Source organism: Cordyceps militaris, assembly GCF_000225605.1.
Source record: "Cordyceps militaris CM01 unplaced genomic scaffold CCM_S00006, whole genome shotgun sequence".
In the NCBI taxonomy this organism is placed as follows: domain Eukaryota; kingdom Fungi; phylum Ascomycota; class Sordariomycetes; order Hypocreales; family Cordycipitaceae; genus Cordyceps; species Cordyceps militaris.
The window spans coordinates 1,268,790-1,281,499 of record NW_006271974.1 but is presented as its reverse complement, the minus strand read 5'-3'; the positions used below and the strand labels follow the sequence as shown (position 1 = coordinate 1,281,499).

Genomic DNA, 12,710 nt, shown 5'->3' with positions numbered 1-12,710 from the left:
AGCTATCGCCAAATAAATCAATCACCATGGGTAAAGTTCACGGATCGCTCGCTCGTGCCGGTACGTTACGGAAATTCTTGTCGCGCCAATTTTCTGCATATTCTGACTCGTTTTTTAGGCAAGGTCAAGTCTCAGACTCCCAAAGTACGATGCATCGCTCCGATCGAACCGCCACGACCGATTACTGACCAGGTTTCCATCACAGGTTGAGCCTCAAGAGAAGGCAAAGACCCCCAAGGGCCGTGCTCTCAAGCGCCTCAAGTACACCCGCCGTTTCGTCAACGTCACTCTGACTGGCGGCAAGCGCAAGGTTAGCACGACGAGACATCCGATTGAACCGACGAGGCAGCGAACGGCGAATACTGACTTGGAGACTAGATGAACCCCAACCCCGGCTCTACTTAAACATATTACGAATTGATGGGGAGTTGAGAAAATGAAAGTTGGCATGGCGGAACCGTCTTCTAAATGGCTGCGACGATAGCAACGAAGGCGATGGATTTTGTCGAGTCGATCGCGTGGCTGAGCACTCTGCATAATTATTAGAGATGCAACGAGGCGCGACGACTTCACTCGGCGTCCGGTGACCTTTTGTCAATACAACAAAATTACATCTACAATGTTTCGGAACAACTGTTTTGTGCCAACGAGAATACCGCGAGGGTGTGAAAATAGCCAATGCGACTGGCTTTCGAATATAACACAAGCGACTTGTGCAATCTAAACACTATAGCGACGCCTCCAAATTCAGCGAAGACCAACTGTGTGAACCATTGGCAGCAAGTGTTTCTTCAGCCCTATGGTCACCGAAATCCCGTAGTGCAGTGCCAACATTTGCGCTATTGGCAGCACACTCTGCCATACTACGTATCGATAATTAAACAGCTGCTAAATTGAGTGTAATCTTCCGCCCGTAAATATGCGCGACTCGTACTGGGCACTGCTTGCGGACCAAAGAAAGACGCGAAAGCTTGAAATCACGTGCGGTATTTGTACCGCTGAGCTAATATATGGAGCTCAACTGCAAGAACATCACGAGCAGCTATTTTTGTAGCTACAATCCAATAGCCAGCACAACAAAATGACCAGCACAGACATGGAAATCGATGCAGCTGGCTCTGCACCTACGCAGGACGAGTCGCTTATGCAAACACACGGAAAAGCGACTGCGGTGCGGTCAATCGAGGGCTGGATTATCATTGTCACCAACGTCCACGAGGAAGCAGATGAAGAGACAATCCAGGACACTTTTGGCGAGTTCGGCGAGGTGAAAAACTTGCATCTGAACTTGGATCGTCGAAGCGGCTACGTCAAGGCAAGTAGCGTGCTGCCTACACAGATTACCAGATGCGATGAGACAGCGTGCTAACTGGTGGCAGGGTTATGCTCTGATCGAGTACGCTACTTTGGAGGAGGCGAGAGCCGCCGTCGACGGCGCGCACGACACAAAAATGCTCGACCAGACAATACATGTGGACTTTGCCTTTGTGCGACCACCGCCCGGCAAGGGAGGACGTGGAGGAAGAGGTGCTGGCCGCCGACCAGGACGCAGCCGAAGCCGAAGCAGGAGCCCTGGCCACAACAAAGATGCGGATGGTGACGTGAATGTCGAGCAATGAGACCATCCACCACTTGATATTCAGCAATATTTATAACTGCCGATATGCAGGCACTTCGAGCCAAGTGCCAAGAGACATATCGGTGCGCATATCGCGATTTAATAGGTACAGTTACAGACGGACGAAACTTGACGAGGCTGATGCTAACTTGATTGAAATAGAAACCGAAGATGAATGAATCGCTTCGCTTAGCAACTGGCCATGGTCCATCACATTGATTTGGGACCAACAGATGCCTCAAAGTTGATGACTACAGCACGGCACCTACATACCATGAACACCAATGTGATACCCCTTGTAAACTTGGAATGAATCGCAGGATACTCCATCCGGGCGAATTGGATCTATGTACGCGCGCAGGGGAGGAGTTTAGCCCAATACATCATCTCTAGGTGCCTTAGGTAGCTGGCCTGCTTCCCAACTGGCCTATTATGACTATTTTAGGTTCAATTGTATTGGTACAGGCCAACGAAAAAAGGCACAAATGATTCACAAAAAGCAATCATATCCAGAAGTCGATCCATTCCTGTGACGGAATTTGACAGAAAAGTTTGAACAAGAAGACGTGAAAACAGTTTGCTGGCGCTGACTTGCTAATTAGTTCAGTGAATGGGTTAATGGTTACTTCATCTCCACAGCACCCGTCTGCAAGTTCCCCACCCCAACTTTCCAGGGTCGGGCATCATTCGCCACGTGCACGCATCTCGACACGACATCATCAATTCCAGTCTGACAATACAAAAATGGGCAATTGTCGCCACTAAATAGCCGTTGATGGCGCGCCAAGCTCTCGTCGGCTGCTATAGCAATGTATAATCGCGAGTCGCGGATTATGCGCAAGCTGCTGGGCAAGCCGGCGAGCGATGCTTCCGTTGGTGATGCGACTGCCACCAGCACCAATACCGCCACTCCTACGAGCTACCGGCCGATCAAGTCGCAAAATGCCGTGCATCCAGTAGCTGCGCCGATATCGTGCCTCGATGTTTCCGCCGACGGGCGGGCCGCCGTTCTGGGCGGACCGCACATACTCAAAACCTTGGTGCTCGACAGCATGGGTTGCCCCAGCTTCAGTTTTAGCGACGGGGTTGATATTAGGGCGTCAATTACATCGCAAAAGACAGCTGGTAGCAGAGCAAATGTGGTGGCTGACCAGCTCAACATCCGCGACGTCAAGTGGCACGAGAATGGCACAGTCTTCACAGCATGCGCCACCGGGCGCATATTCGGCTACGACCTGTCTCGAATTGATACCGGGGGCTCTGAACCACTCGAATATATACAAATGCAGGAGGATAGTCGTCAAATAAACACGTTGGACGTTAACCCACACTTGAAAAGCTGGCTGTTGGCCGGCAGTCAAGACGGTATCGCGCGCGTCTTTGATGTTTCTACCGCGGCTGCCACTCGATCGGGTATACTGACATTTCGACAACGATTTTCGCCCTTGAAAAACAACGAGTCAATTAGGAAGGTAATGTGGTCGCCCCGAGTCGGACATGAGATGGCCTGCTGCACAGAGGGAGGCGTCGTTCTGAAATGGGATGTGCGCCAACCGTCGCGACCAGTGCTGAGGATCAACGCTCACGAGAAAGCATGCACCACCATGGCATGGCACCCCGATGGAATCCATCTGATCAGTGCCGGATGGGACTCGAAGCTTCATGTGTGGGACTTGGGCGCTTCAGGCGACAAACGACAAAAACCGAAATGGACCATCACTACCCCAGCACCAGTATCATGTGTTTCTTGGCGACCCGGCCTGTGGTCTGCTACTGCACAAACTCGGCGTGTAGCACAAGTTGCTGTGAGCTATGATGAAAGTAGCAACAGACGATATGGTGCCTCGGTCGTCCATATTTGGGATCTGGCCCGTCCGACCATGCCCTACAAAGAAATTGAGCGCTTTGATTCGTCGCCATCTGCTATGCTTTGGAGAGACCAGGATATGCTCTGGACTGTTGGTCAAGATGGATTGTTCAACCAGTGCGATGTGGCGTATGCGCCAAAGTCTATTGACAGGTTGTCCACGTCGGCAGCGGCATTTTCACCCCAAGGCGACGTTGTCATGTTCTTGGATGAGCGTGCACAGCAAAGCCGCCTGCGCCCCATCATGCACCACAGCGAAACGCCGTCTCGCCCGACGTACAGCTCCAGCCCCAACGCTTACATGTTCAGCGGAAGCAAAAGCGATTCCGAAGAAGATGTGTTGGGAACTTTTATTGGCCCCAGACGCAGAATGGCTCATAGACGCCGACTCAGCGGCCGCTCTGGACAGATTGTGAGCACTACGCCTCCGTCCAGCTCCAGCTTTTCAGAGGATGGCAAAAATATCCTGGGCCTGGATCTCTCCATTGGCGTTACTGGCATGTTCAAGTCACCGCAAGTAATGGCTTCAGGCAAATTGCCAGCATCAACCAAGGTTCCGGTCTATCAGTATCTTACGGCAAGCTATCTTGAGATATTGGAGCGCGTCTTACCAAACCCAGACGACAAGGCGAGTCTTGCTCAACGAGTAGGAGTGGTTCTAGAAGAATTCTCGAGAACCTCCGAAAATGTACGCTTGTACAGATTGTCTCAGTCGTGGCGCGTAATTGCCTTTGCCATGGATCTCTTGCTCAAGAAGAGAGCAAACTATCACTTAGAGGTAAGGTCATCACGGTTTCAAAAGATACAGATTGACGGTGGAAAATCTGCAAGAGCCTTTAAACCACCTGAAATCTATGGAACTAGTTACAACGGGGAAGAGACACCACGCAGACCATCTGCACATGCAGGCAGTATAGATGGCAGGCTGCATGCTGTGCGTTCACTCCTGTCCGAGGAGATTGAGAGCACATCAAATGTGCCAACACCAATCGCGCGGCCAGCTGATGCAATGTCCCACCATGAATGGGAAAGCAGCCACTACCAGCATGGAAAGAAGTTGACACCCATTATCGAACCAGAGAGCTTCAAGCTTGGCCCTTCCATACACACTTACAAGGATGTGGCATATTCACAAAGTAGCTCACAGGCAATATCCGATAGCAGCCGAGAAAGTGAGCTTTCGGAAGTATCCATAACTGGGGGCTATGACTTCTACGATACAGAAGCCCTCGCAAGAGCTATTGATGTTCCGGAGCCGAAAACAAAGGACGCAGCCGATCGGCGCCAGCCGCGAATCAAGCCCGCTCGACATGATTCTGAAGATAGTATGGGCGAAATGGCCTCCGTCTCGTCCGGAGCAAAGAAAGCCAGTTTTCAGAGTTCATCCGTGGAAACTGCAAGTACCAACAATGACGCCGGCTACTCATCAAAGATCAGCAGTGGTAGCGCTGATACGCAATTCGAACCAAGGATTCATGGTGATATCCAGAGGCGCAAGTCAAAGGCGACCAGCTCACCAGAGGATGTTTTCATGATTTCACAAACAACTGCCTCGACAGACGACACATATCCATCTCAGCTCTCTTTTGCTTCGCAGTCTGATTCGGAACAAAATGCATCCTTGCAGAGGTCTACAGCTCCTGCCGAGACTGAGATCAGTCGCGTTGACAGTGCGAGCAACCCGGTTCAGTCATACTACAACGACCCCAGGCCTCATATCATCGAAGCCGACTATTTACCGTGGCCCAGTGACCCCGATTTTCTAAACATGAAAGGAGCAACCACCATACCACCTGCTCTTGACCCTTACCTCTTGCTCAAGAGAGCTTTCGATTTTGAATGTCGCTCCTCAGCAGTTAATGCCGCTGCCATGGTGCTGCTTCTCCGGCCACTCCTCCCCGACGACATCATCGACACGCATCTGGCACGAGGTATCCTGCGGCAGCATCACCAGCGACTGATGCGCATGAGCCTATTCGTAGAAGCTTCTTCCCTGCGCAAGCTGTGCATCCAAGGGTGGCCCGAAGGCATGCCCGAATGGGGTGAGAATTACACCGCCATCTTTGGTCCTGCACAGCAGGGCGTCAAAACCGGGCTGCTCTGCTCCGTATGTCGAAGGCCACGCGAAGTCGACCCCAGCGGCAGCCGTGATGCCGTCTGGACATGCGAGCGCTGCCGCGCCGTCATGGCGGCCTGCGCCGTCTGCAACCACCGCGACGCCGAACTCTCGGCGCACGTCCCCGGCTCCGAAGACCTCGACGCGGGGGACGCGAGCTCCGGCCAGTGGGTGTCCAACTGGTGGTGGTTCTGCCCCGGCTGCGCGCACGGCGGGCACGCCTCGTGCCTGCAGATCTGGCACGGCGCCATGGAGACTGACGACCCCCACGCGCCGCCGACCAAGTTTAGCGGCGGCTGCTGCCCCCTCGACGGCTGTGGCCACGCGTGCCTGCCGGGAAAGTACCGCGGGGAGGTGGTGACGGCCCGCGCCGATGAGCTCGGCCGCGCGACGCTGGATAGCACCCGCGCCCGAGAGGAGCTGCGCAGCGGCGTCGGCGGCGGTGCCGCGGGGAGTCGGCGATCCAGCCCTGCTGGGCGTGACCGCAGCGTGCGCAGCGACAGCTACGACATACCGCAGAGCAAGGCCGTCGGTATGGCGCGTGAGGCGCTCAACAAGGGCGGCTCGCCGAGTTCAGGCGGTATCCTGAGCTCGAGCCCAGGCCGGGTCCCAGGGACCGGCGAGCGCGAGCGGCGCAAAAGCGTCAAGTTTGTCAAGACGGACAGATGACAACGTGCTACATAATCTTCTCCTCCCCTCCCTCATACACGAAGCAGGCATACCTTGGCGTTTTGGTTTTATTCTGTTTATCTTTCACTTTTTTTTTTGGACTTGGAAAGTCGTTGTAAGATTAACGTATTACATATACATCTCCGCGCTGGAATAACTAGATGATGAAAGTCTTGCTCATCTATCAAGTCGCTTATGTCTCCTTGGACTTCTCCTTGGCTTGTGTTAGTGTAGTCTATATACCACTTATATATGTATTTCCCATCATGTCTCGCCGTGGCGTACTCAATTGGCGACGTTTTCCCGCAGGCCCTTTGTGCGGAGCGTGAACTTGGTCTCGGGGCTCCGGAAAGGCAGAGCAAAGTCCGCCGGATTCGCGCCACCTGTACCCGACACGCCCCCCCATCCCGTCGCCGCCGGTTGCAGCTTCTGCTGCGGCTGTACTTGGTCCGCCAGGGCGGCCGAGCGGAGGGCATCGCCGCGCTGCGCGTGGGCCGCGCTGTCCGCGCTCGCCGGACGACTATTCCCGTTGCTGCTCGCGTCGTCTCTAAGAAGCAGCAGCGGCGACGAGGGCACGCGGCCGGTGAGGCGGCCGGCCCAGAGCCCGCGCACGCCGCCCTTTTTGCGCTCGGGCATCTCGTCGCGGCCGGCGCTGCCGACGTACAAGAGGTACTTGAGGTTGGGCAGGGTGTGGCGAATGTCGACGACGCGCAGGGCCTGCGAGGCGCACAGGGCCTCAATGTCCTTGTTGAGCAGGAACCAGGCGTACTCGAAGCGCCACTGGCCGGTTGTGGAGCCGCCGCGTGGGAGAAACAGCGGGAACTCGCGACGAGCGGCAGCCGCCGCCGCCGCCGATGCCGTGCCCGTTTTACCCGTATTGCCGCTCGTCTCGGCGAGGTGTGAAATGTCGTCGCGGATATAGGCACGCGAGCCGACGAGCGGCGCCACCTCGTACGGCAGCGGGTGGGCGAGGTAAAACTGGAGGTGGCGCGCCAGCAGCGCGACGAGGCCGAGGGCGGCCGACAGGGCTTCCTCGCCGACGCTGCGCGCGACGGCGGCGTCGTAGACAGAGTTGGGCAGCGGCAGGCCGCAAATCTGAAACGACAGCGGCGGCGCGTGCGGGACGGGCGTGATGGGGAACACGGCGGCCAGCTCGGTGCATATACGCCGGCGCTGGCCGCGAATCTGCTGCTCCGTGTCCTCGAGCAGTCGCTGCGCCGCCAGTAGCCGTGTATGGCTGGCCGCCATGTCTTCCGCACGGCGGCGCTGCAACGCGCGGCCCTCAGTGATGGCTTCCCGCCGCGCACGCAGCGATGCCCGCAGCTCGTCCCGCCGCCTCTCCGACTGTCTGTTGAGGCGGCGCTGCGTGGCCAGATACTTATTCGCCAGCACGACACCTTCCTCCGCGGCGTCCGCAGCGCCGTTGGCGAGCCCGTCGTCTGTGGCCAGCAGCTCGTTCATCTGGCGCGCGACGGCGCGTTGTGTCTCCTCGGCGTCGCGCAGCGAGCCCTCCAGGTTCGCCAGCTTCATCAGCGCATTGTACGACGACGTCGTCGCGGGCGGGGGGTGCTGCCGGGGCTCGGAGATGCGGTCGGGGAAGTCGAGTGAGTATACGCCGTCCTCGAGGTGGAATATGAGCGCGTTGGGACGGTACTCGCGGTTGAGGGTGGTGGAGATGAAGTGCAGCCTACGAAGGTCGATGAGCTCCTCGAGCAGAAAGCTCCAGGTGGTGTGCTTGGGACGGCGCGTCCATATTCGAACCAGCAGCTTGCAGGATCGGGAAATATTAGTGTGCTGTGTTGATAGGTCAAAGAATCGAAAGTCAAAGTTCTACGAAACAAACAGTATTGTGTTAGTCAACCCCGAAACAAAAAGCTCACAGGCTCAATCAAGCATACCGCTGATCGCTCCCCTGTTTCGCTTATATATATTGGCTCCTCCGGGCTCGCCGGGTCGTGCAAGGAAAAGAAGACGTCGCCAACCGCCTCGTCGGCGAGGTCCTCGAGCTTCTTCTGTCGGCTGATCGGGCTCGCGTGCGCATTGCTCAGGCTCATGCGTCGCGGCATTGGCGGTGCCCCTAGGCGCTGGCCACCACCGCCACCGCTCAATTGCCTCGACGGCTGCAGCCGAGCCAGGTTCTCCGAGGAGCGCGACGATGCCAGCGACGCGCCGGCGGTGACGTCGCTGCTCGACTCCTGCAGCGCCGCGAGCTGCTGCTTCTTATGGTGCTGGGGGCCGGGAAGGTCGGCGTCGTCGAGGGAGCGCAGGATGCGCGCGGGCGGCGGCGCAAAGCACAGGTTGCGCAGGGACAGGCCGCGTAGGTGTCGCAGCTTGCGGTTCGGGGCGAGCAGCCGCGGCCGTCGGGGCGGCGGCGGTGGCAGCGATGTGGACGACGACATGGTAGTGGTGGTGCGCGAGCATGGGCGGCGTGCCGGGGCGGGGATGGCTGATTCATAGCACGGATGCGGCCATTGGAATTAGGAGCGCCGGGAAGTGCGAGGTTCGGCGTACGAGGGGATTGGGATGGTGATGGGCATTTGTTGTGGCCAAGTCGACCTTGTGGTTTTGGGGAAGATCACTACCTATGTAGGTACCTAGGTAGGCTGAGCTCCCGCCAGTGGGCCTGATTATGGATTACGTCGTCGGTGCGAGCTCCTGCCAGCACCACATGCACTCTACAGCGAAATGACTTTCACTATTGACATGATGGATCAAGGAATATCAAATAGAAATAATTCAACTGTATAGTGCCCATGATAAATACGTATGCTGGTAAAGTCTAGAAATGAGCTATGAGAATCCCAGAGTCAACCCGAAATAACGCCATGAATGCCATGCGAAACAGAAAAGGAAAAACCTAGGTACGAAGAAGGAAGAAAAAAACACAATGCTGCAGCAGTAGGGGCTCTTGCTTTTCAAAGATGCCCCGAGTCTATAGTCTGTATGCAAGCGCAAAGGCGTCGCTGGGAGAGGCCTCCATATCGAATGCAACGAGTCACGCGAGGCGCCGATTGGGCAGTGGAGCGCGGCAGGTAATGGTGGTCGTTGTGTTGTTGCTGTCATTAATGCTGATGTGGCCGTAGTCGGTAGTCATTGTCGCTTTCCTGTGCTCAGTTATTGTGCAGAACAGTGGAGGTAAGGGTGTGTAGTATTTGAGGCTGTCGAGAAGCCAGTGTCTCTCCGGGTAGTGTCGGCATCGTATGTTTCGGTACCATAGCAGTGCTGGCTGCCGCGAATTGGGGAACTGGTCGATGACTTGACCTTGGGGGACCCATTTTATCAACAGCAGAGCGAAGGACTCCCTCATGGCGGAGGCCGCAAAAGTGCCCCCAAGCAAACGCCGTTGAGATGCAGTCATCCGCACCATAGTTTACAAATCAGGGCGGTTTACGTTTGGTATGCGCAAGTTGTAGCGTCGCTCTCCGTTGTCAAGACCCATCCACGACCGCAATACTCTTATAACTTCGGCGGTGCCCACTTGAAAACTGCTTCTCGTTAGTATTGTCAAGGACATTCCAGATTCCGCTAGACATACAAGTAAACAGGGGCACGGAGCCAACCGGTAAATACGACACGGAGTGCCAGCTTCACGAGGGTCATTTCGTGGTCAAACTGGGACTTCCAGTCGTCGCCCCCAGACCCGCGGTTCTGTTTGCGAATAAGTTCCACCAGCTCGTCCGAGAGCTCCTCGTCCGGGTCGGCGGCCGTGAGCGGGTGGTCCAGCGGGTGGTGGATATCCTTGGCGGTCTCGGCGAGCAGCGCGGCGGCCTGGCGCTGGTCCTCGGCCTCGGCGGCCATTCTGCGGAACTGGCCCAGGGCCATGAGCGACTGGGTGAGGCGGCCGTAGGTGTTGAAGAGGGCGACGAGCTCGGTGCGCTTGAGCACGGGCGCGTGCTCACTACCCTTGTCAAACTCAAAGAGCACCTTGAGCGCGGTGCCGTAGCCGTTGGTCTGGACCTTTCCCCAGAGGCGGCATTTGTCGCAGCCGACGCAGTCCATGAGGCGGCTAATGTTGCGGAAGCGGTTGCGAAAGTCCTCCTTGAGCGACGGGCCTTCGCCATTGACAAACATGACGCTCTCGTCGAAAATGTCGGGGACCAGGGCGGCGCGTTGCGTCACCTCGAGGACCTTGCTGCGCGTCGAGGCGTCCTCACGGGCGTCATCAGTGCAAAAGGTGTAGGTCGGCTTCTGCAGGTAGGGCCCCAGCTTGGCGACGGCGCGGGTCACGAGCGCGTAGTTGAAGTAGAGGTTGCTGATGCGGTCGGCATGGCCGTGAAGCCGCTCCATGTAGCAGTCGAGGTTGGGTCCCCAGAGACCTGTCGTCTTATTGAGGTAGTCCCAGCAGAGGTGGGTGCTGATGCTGGCGTGCATACCCGAGACGACGCGGTAAAAGACGCGCTTCTCGAGGCACTCGTCGTCGGCTTCGAGGCCGGTGCTGGCGACAAAGGGCGTCTCGGGCTTGTCAAGACGCTCGCGAGTGAGTTGTGCCTGGCGACCAGCGGCCTCCATGACGTGTTTGAAGTCCATCGCGGCGGGTCCTTGCGGCCATTGCGAGACGCCGACGTCGGCGGAGCGCGGAAAGGAGCTGCGCTGGAAGCAGTTCTCGCGATAGATGGCGTCCCAGACCATGTGGGAGCCGACGCCCGCGTAGCCAGTGAAGCGTTCAGGATTCTTGGTGAGGCTGACGTAGTCGCCCTTGGAGAAGGCGGACTCGTCCTCGGGGACGCAGTAGTCGCGCTGGTCGCACTCATCATCATTGTCGTAGACGCAACTCTCGCCAACGCTCTCGCCGAGCTCGCCGTGGAGCGGGCGGTGCTCCTCCTTGGGCGCTCGGCCGGGGTGACGGGCCAGGGGGCCTTCAAGCTTGCTCAGCTCCTTGACCTTCCAGACGTCGGGGATGTCCTCTTCCTTGTCGAGCGTCTCGACGGCACAGCCTATGTTGCCGCAGAGGCCGTTCTGGTCGTCCCAAAAGGGGCACGACTTGTGGAAGAGGTTGAGGCGGTAGTGGGAGAAGAAGTCGGTCGTCTTGGTCAGGTCGTCGACGGCGGGCTTGACGCGGGTGTTGAGCTTGTCGAGGGTGGCGTAGGAGACGCAGGCATCGTCGACGATGGCTTTAGGAGAGATCTAGGGAGCAAACGGTGGTTAGCGGAACAGGACAGGTGTGGTTCCATGACGTAAAGGCGCGCGCGTGGTCATACCGGACAGCCATCCTTGGAGGCGCCTGCGCAGGTCCCCGGCGCGGCCCAGAGGGCAAAGACGGAGAGGAAAAAGAGTCGGCCAGCAGACTTCATTGGAAGAGGCGATGCCAATTGGCAGAGTGCCGGGGTGGGTGTGGCGGTAACTAATAAGGCGGAGGGTGCAACGGCTGGTAGTGAATTAATAAGCTGTTGGCTTGGACGGGGCGGACATTCCGAGTAGGTAGCAGGCTTGTAGCGAGGGGAAGTAGTGAGGTGGTGCGACGAGGAAGTGGACGGATGCGTCGTGTGTAAAGCAAGTCTAGGGCGTGGTGATGAAGAAGAGGTCCAGGAGGAAAAGAAAGGGAAAAGGCCGTGGATAAATTGTCGCAGACTGGACCAGGGGAAGTCCTTCTTTTACTTTTCACTTTTCAATCAAGATGCCACGCTGGCTGGCTTGCGGACTTGGCATGTCAAAAGAATGGGGCCGTGGATCGGGTGCCTCGCGCTAGTCCACACATGGAAGGCCCTGTTGATGGTCCAATGTCTCGGAATGTCCTAGTTAGTTATTACACCTATTACAGTTAACCACGGCGGTTGCGTCTCTACCAATTACGCTTCTAACTATTATTTCTCATAACTATATATATTGACAAAATCCAGTCAGTCACCGTACATCCAACATCCAACATTCAACTCGCCCGATTTCCCCCCTCTGTTCCAAGCAATATCCTTCTCCCGAGTCAACATCGGCTCGTCGGGGTCAAACCCTCCAAAACTGCTTACATGGCCTCTTCCATCGGCCCACATCTAAGTTAACACCTCCCCAAAACTCGCTGATTCTAATTTATGCTCCTGCTCTGTCATCCGTTCATGTAGCACCACCCTCCGCAAAGGCAAGGGTGAGCAAATGACTAACGACACAGAGGACCATGATCCTGCAGAATCATGCCACGCCTTCTACCTCCTCTCCTGCCTCGTTTCGTGTCATACCGTCTTGTCCCATCCCCTCCAGGCTCTGCTTGGCCGGCGCCAAGAGTGGCGTGTTTTTCCACGATCCTGCAAGCCAAAGGAAGACTACGGCGCCAACCGGAACTCGTCTTTCTCACCACAGCTGACTTGCTACCAGACCATGCGCAGCAATATTCATGCTAGCCTCCATGTTCATGTAAATGCAGGTATAACATGTCGCTCTCGTACTCATCTCACCCAACGCAACCCGTCTCAGCACACATGTGCAATCCAAACACTACCAGTGGGGCATCA

General features: G+C 56.6%; 5 protein-coding genes across 5 annotated transcripts; 3 read left to right on the top strand and 2 right to left on the bottom strand.

Moving 5' to 3' along the window:
- Positions 1 to 26: 26 nt before the first annotated feature.
- CCM_07689 (40S ribosomal protein S30) lies at positions 27 to 405 on the top strand (the record flags this gene model as incomplete). Its single annotated transcript, XM_006672829.1, has 4 exons — positions 27 to 60; positions 119 to 144; positions 206 to 310; positions 379 to 405. 4 exons carry the CDS (start codon positions 27 to 29, stop codon positions 403 to 405), a joined length of 192 nt encoding a protein of 63 aa, XP_006672892.1.
- A 514-nt stretch (positions 406 to 919) lies between these two features.
- Positions 920 to 1,619, top strand: CCM_07688 (RNA-binding protein 8A; the record flags this gene model as incomplete). The annotated part of the gene is made up of 3 exons (XM_006672828.1): positions 920 to 986; positions 1,095 to 1,315; positions 1,380 to 1,619. The coding sequence occupies 3 exons, from the start codon at positions 920 to 922 to the stop codon at positions 1,617 to 1,619; spliced, it is 528 nt and encodes a 175-aa protein (XP_006672891.1).
- An 808-nt stretch (positions 1,620 to 2,427) lies between these two features.
- On the top strand, positions 2,428 to 6,270 carry CCM_07687 (WD repeat protein; the record flags this gene model as incomplete). Its single annotated transcript, XM_006672827.1, has 1 exon — positions 2,428 to 6,270. The coding sequence occupies one exon, from the start codon at positions 2,428 to 2,430 to the stop codon at positions 6,268 to 6,270; it is 3,843 nt and encodes a 1,280-aa protein (XP_006672890.1).
- A 285-nt stretch (positions 6,271 to 6,555) lies between these two features.
- CCM_07686 (UV radiation resistance protein, putative) lies at positions 6,556 to 8,669 on the bottom strand (the record flags this gene model as incomplete). The annotated part of the gene is made up of 2 exons (XM_006672826.1): positions 6,556 to 8,100; positions 8,151 to 8,669. 2 exons carry the CDS (start codon positions 8,667 to 8,669, stop codon positions 6,556 to 6,558), a joined length of 2,064 nt encoding a protein of 687 aa, XP_006672889.1.
- Positions 8,670 to 9,640: 971 nt separating this feature from the next.
- On the bottom strand, positions 9,641 to 11,561 carry CCM_07685 (oxidoreductin; the record flags this gene model as incomplete). The annotated part of the gene is made up of 3 exons (XM_006672825.1): positions 9,641 to 9,755; positions 9,806 to 11,394; positions 11,469 to 11,561. 3 exons carry the CDS (start codon positions 11,559 to 11,561, stop codon positions 9,641 to 9,643), a joined length of 1,797 nt encoding a protein of 598 aa, XP_006672888.1.
- Between the last annotated feature and the right edge of the window lie 1,149 nt (positions 11,562 to 12,710).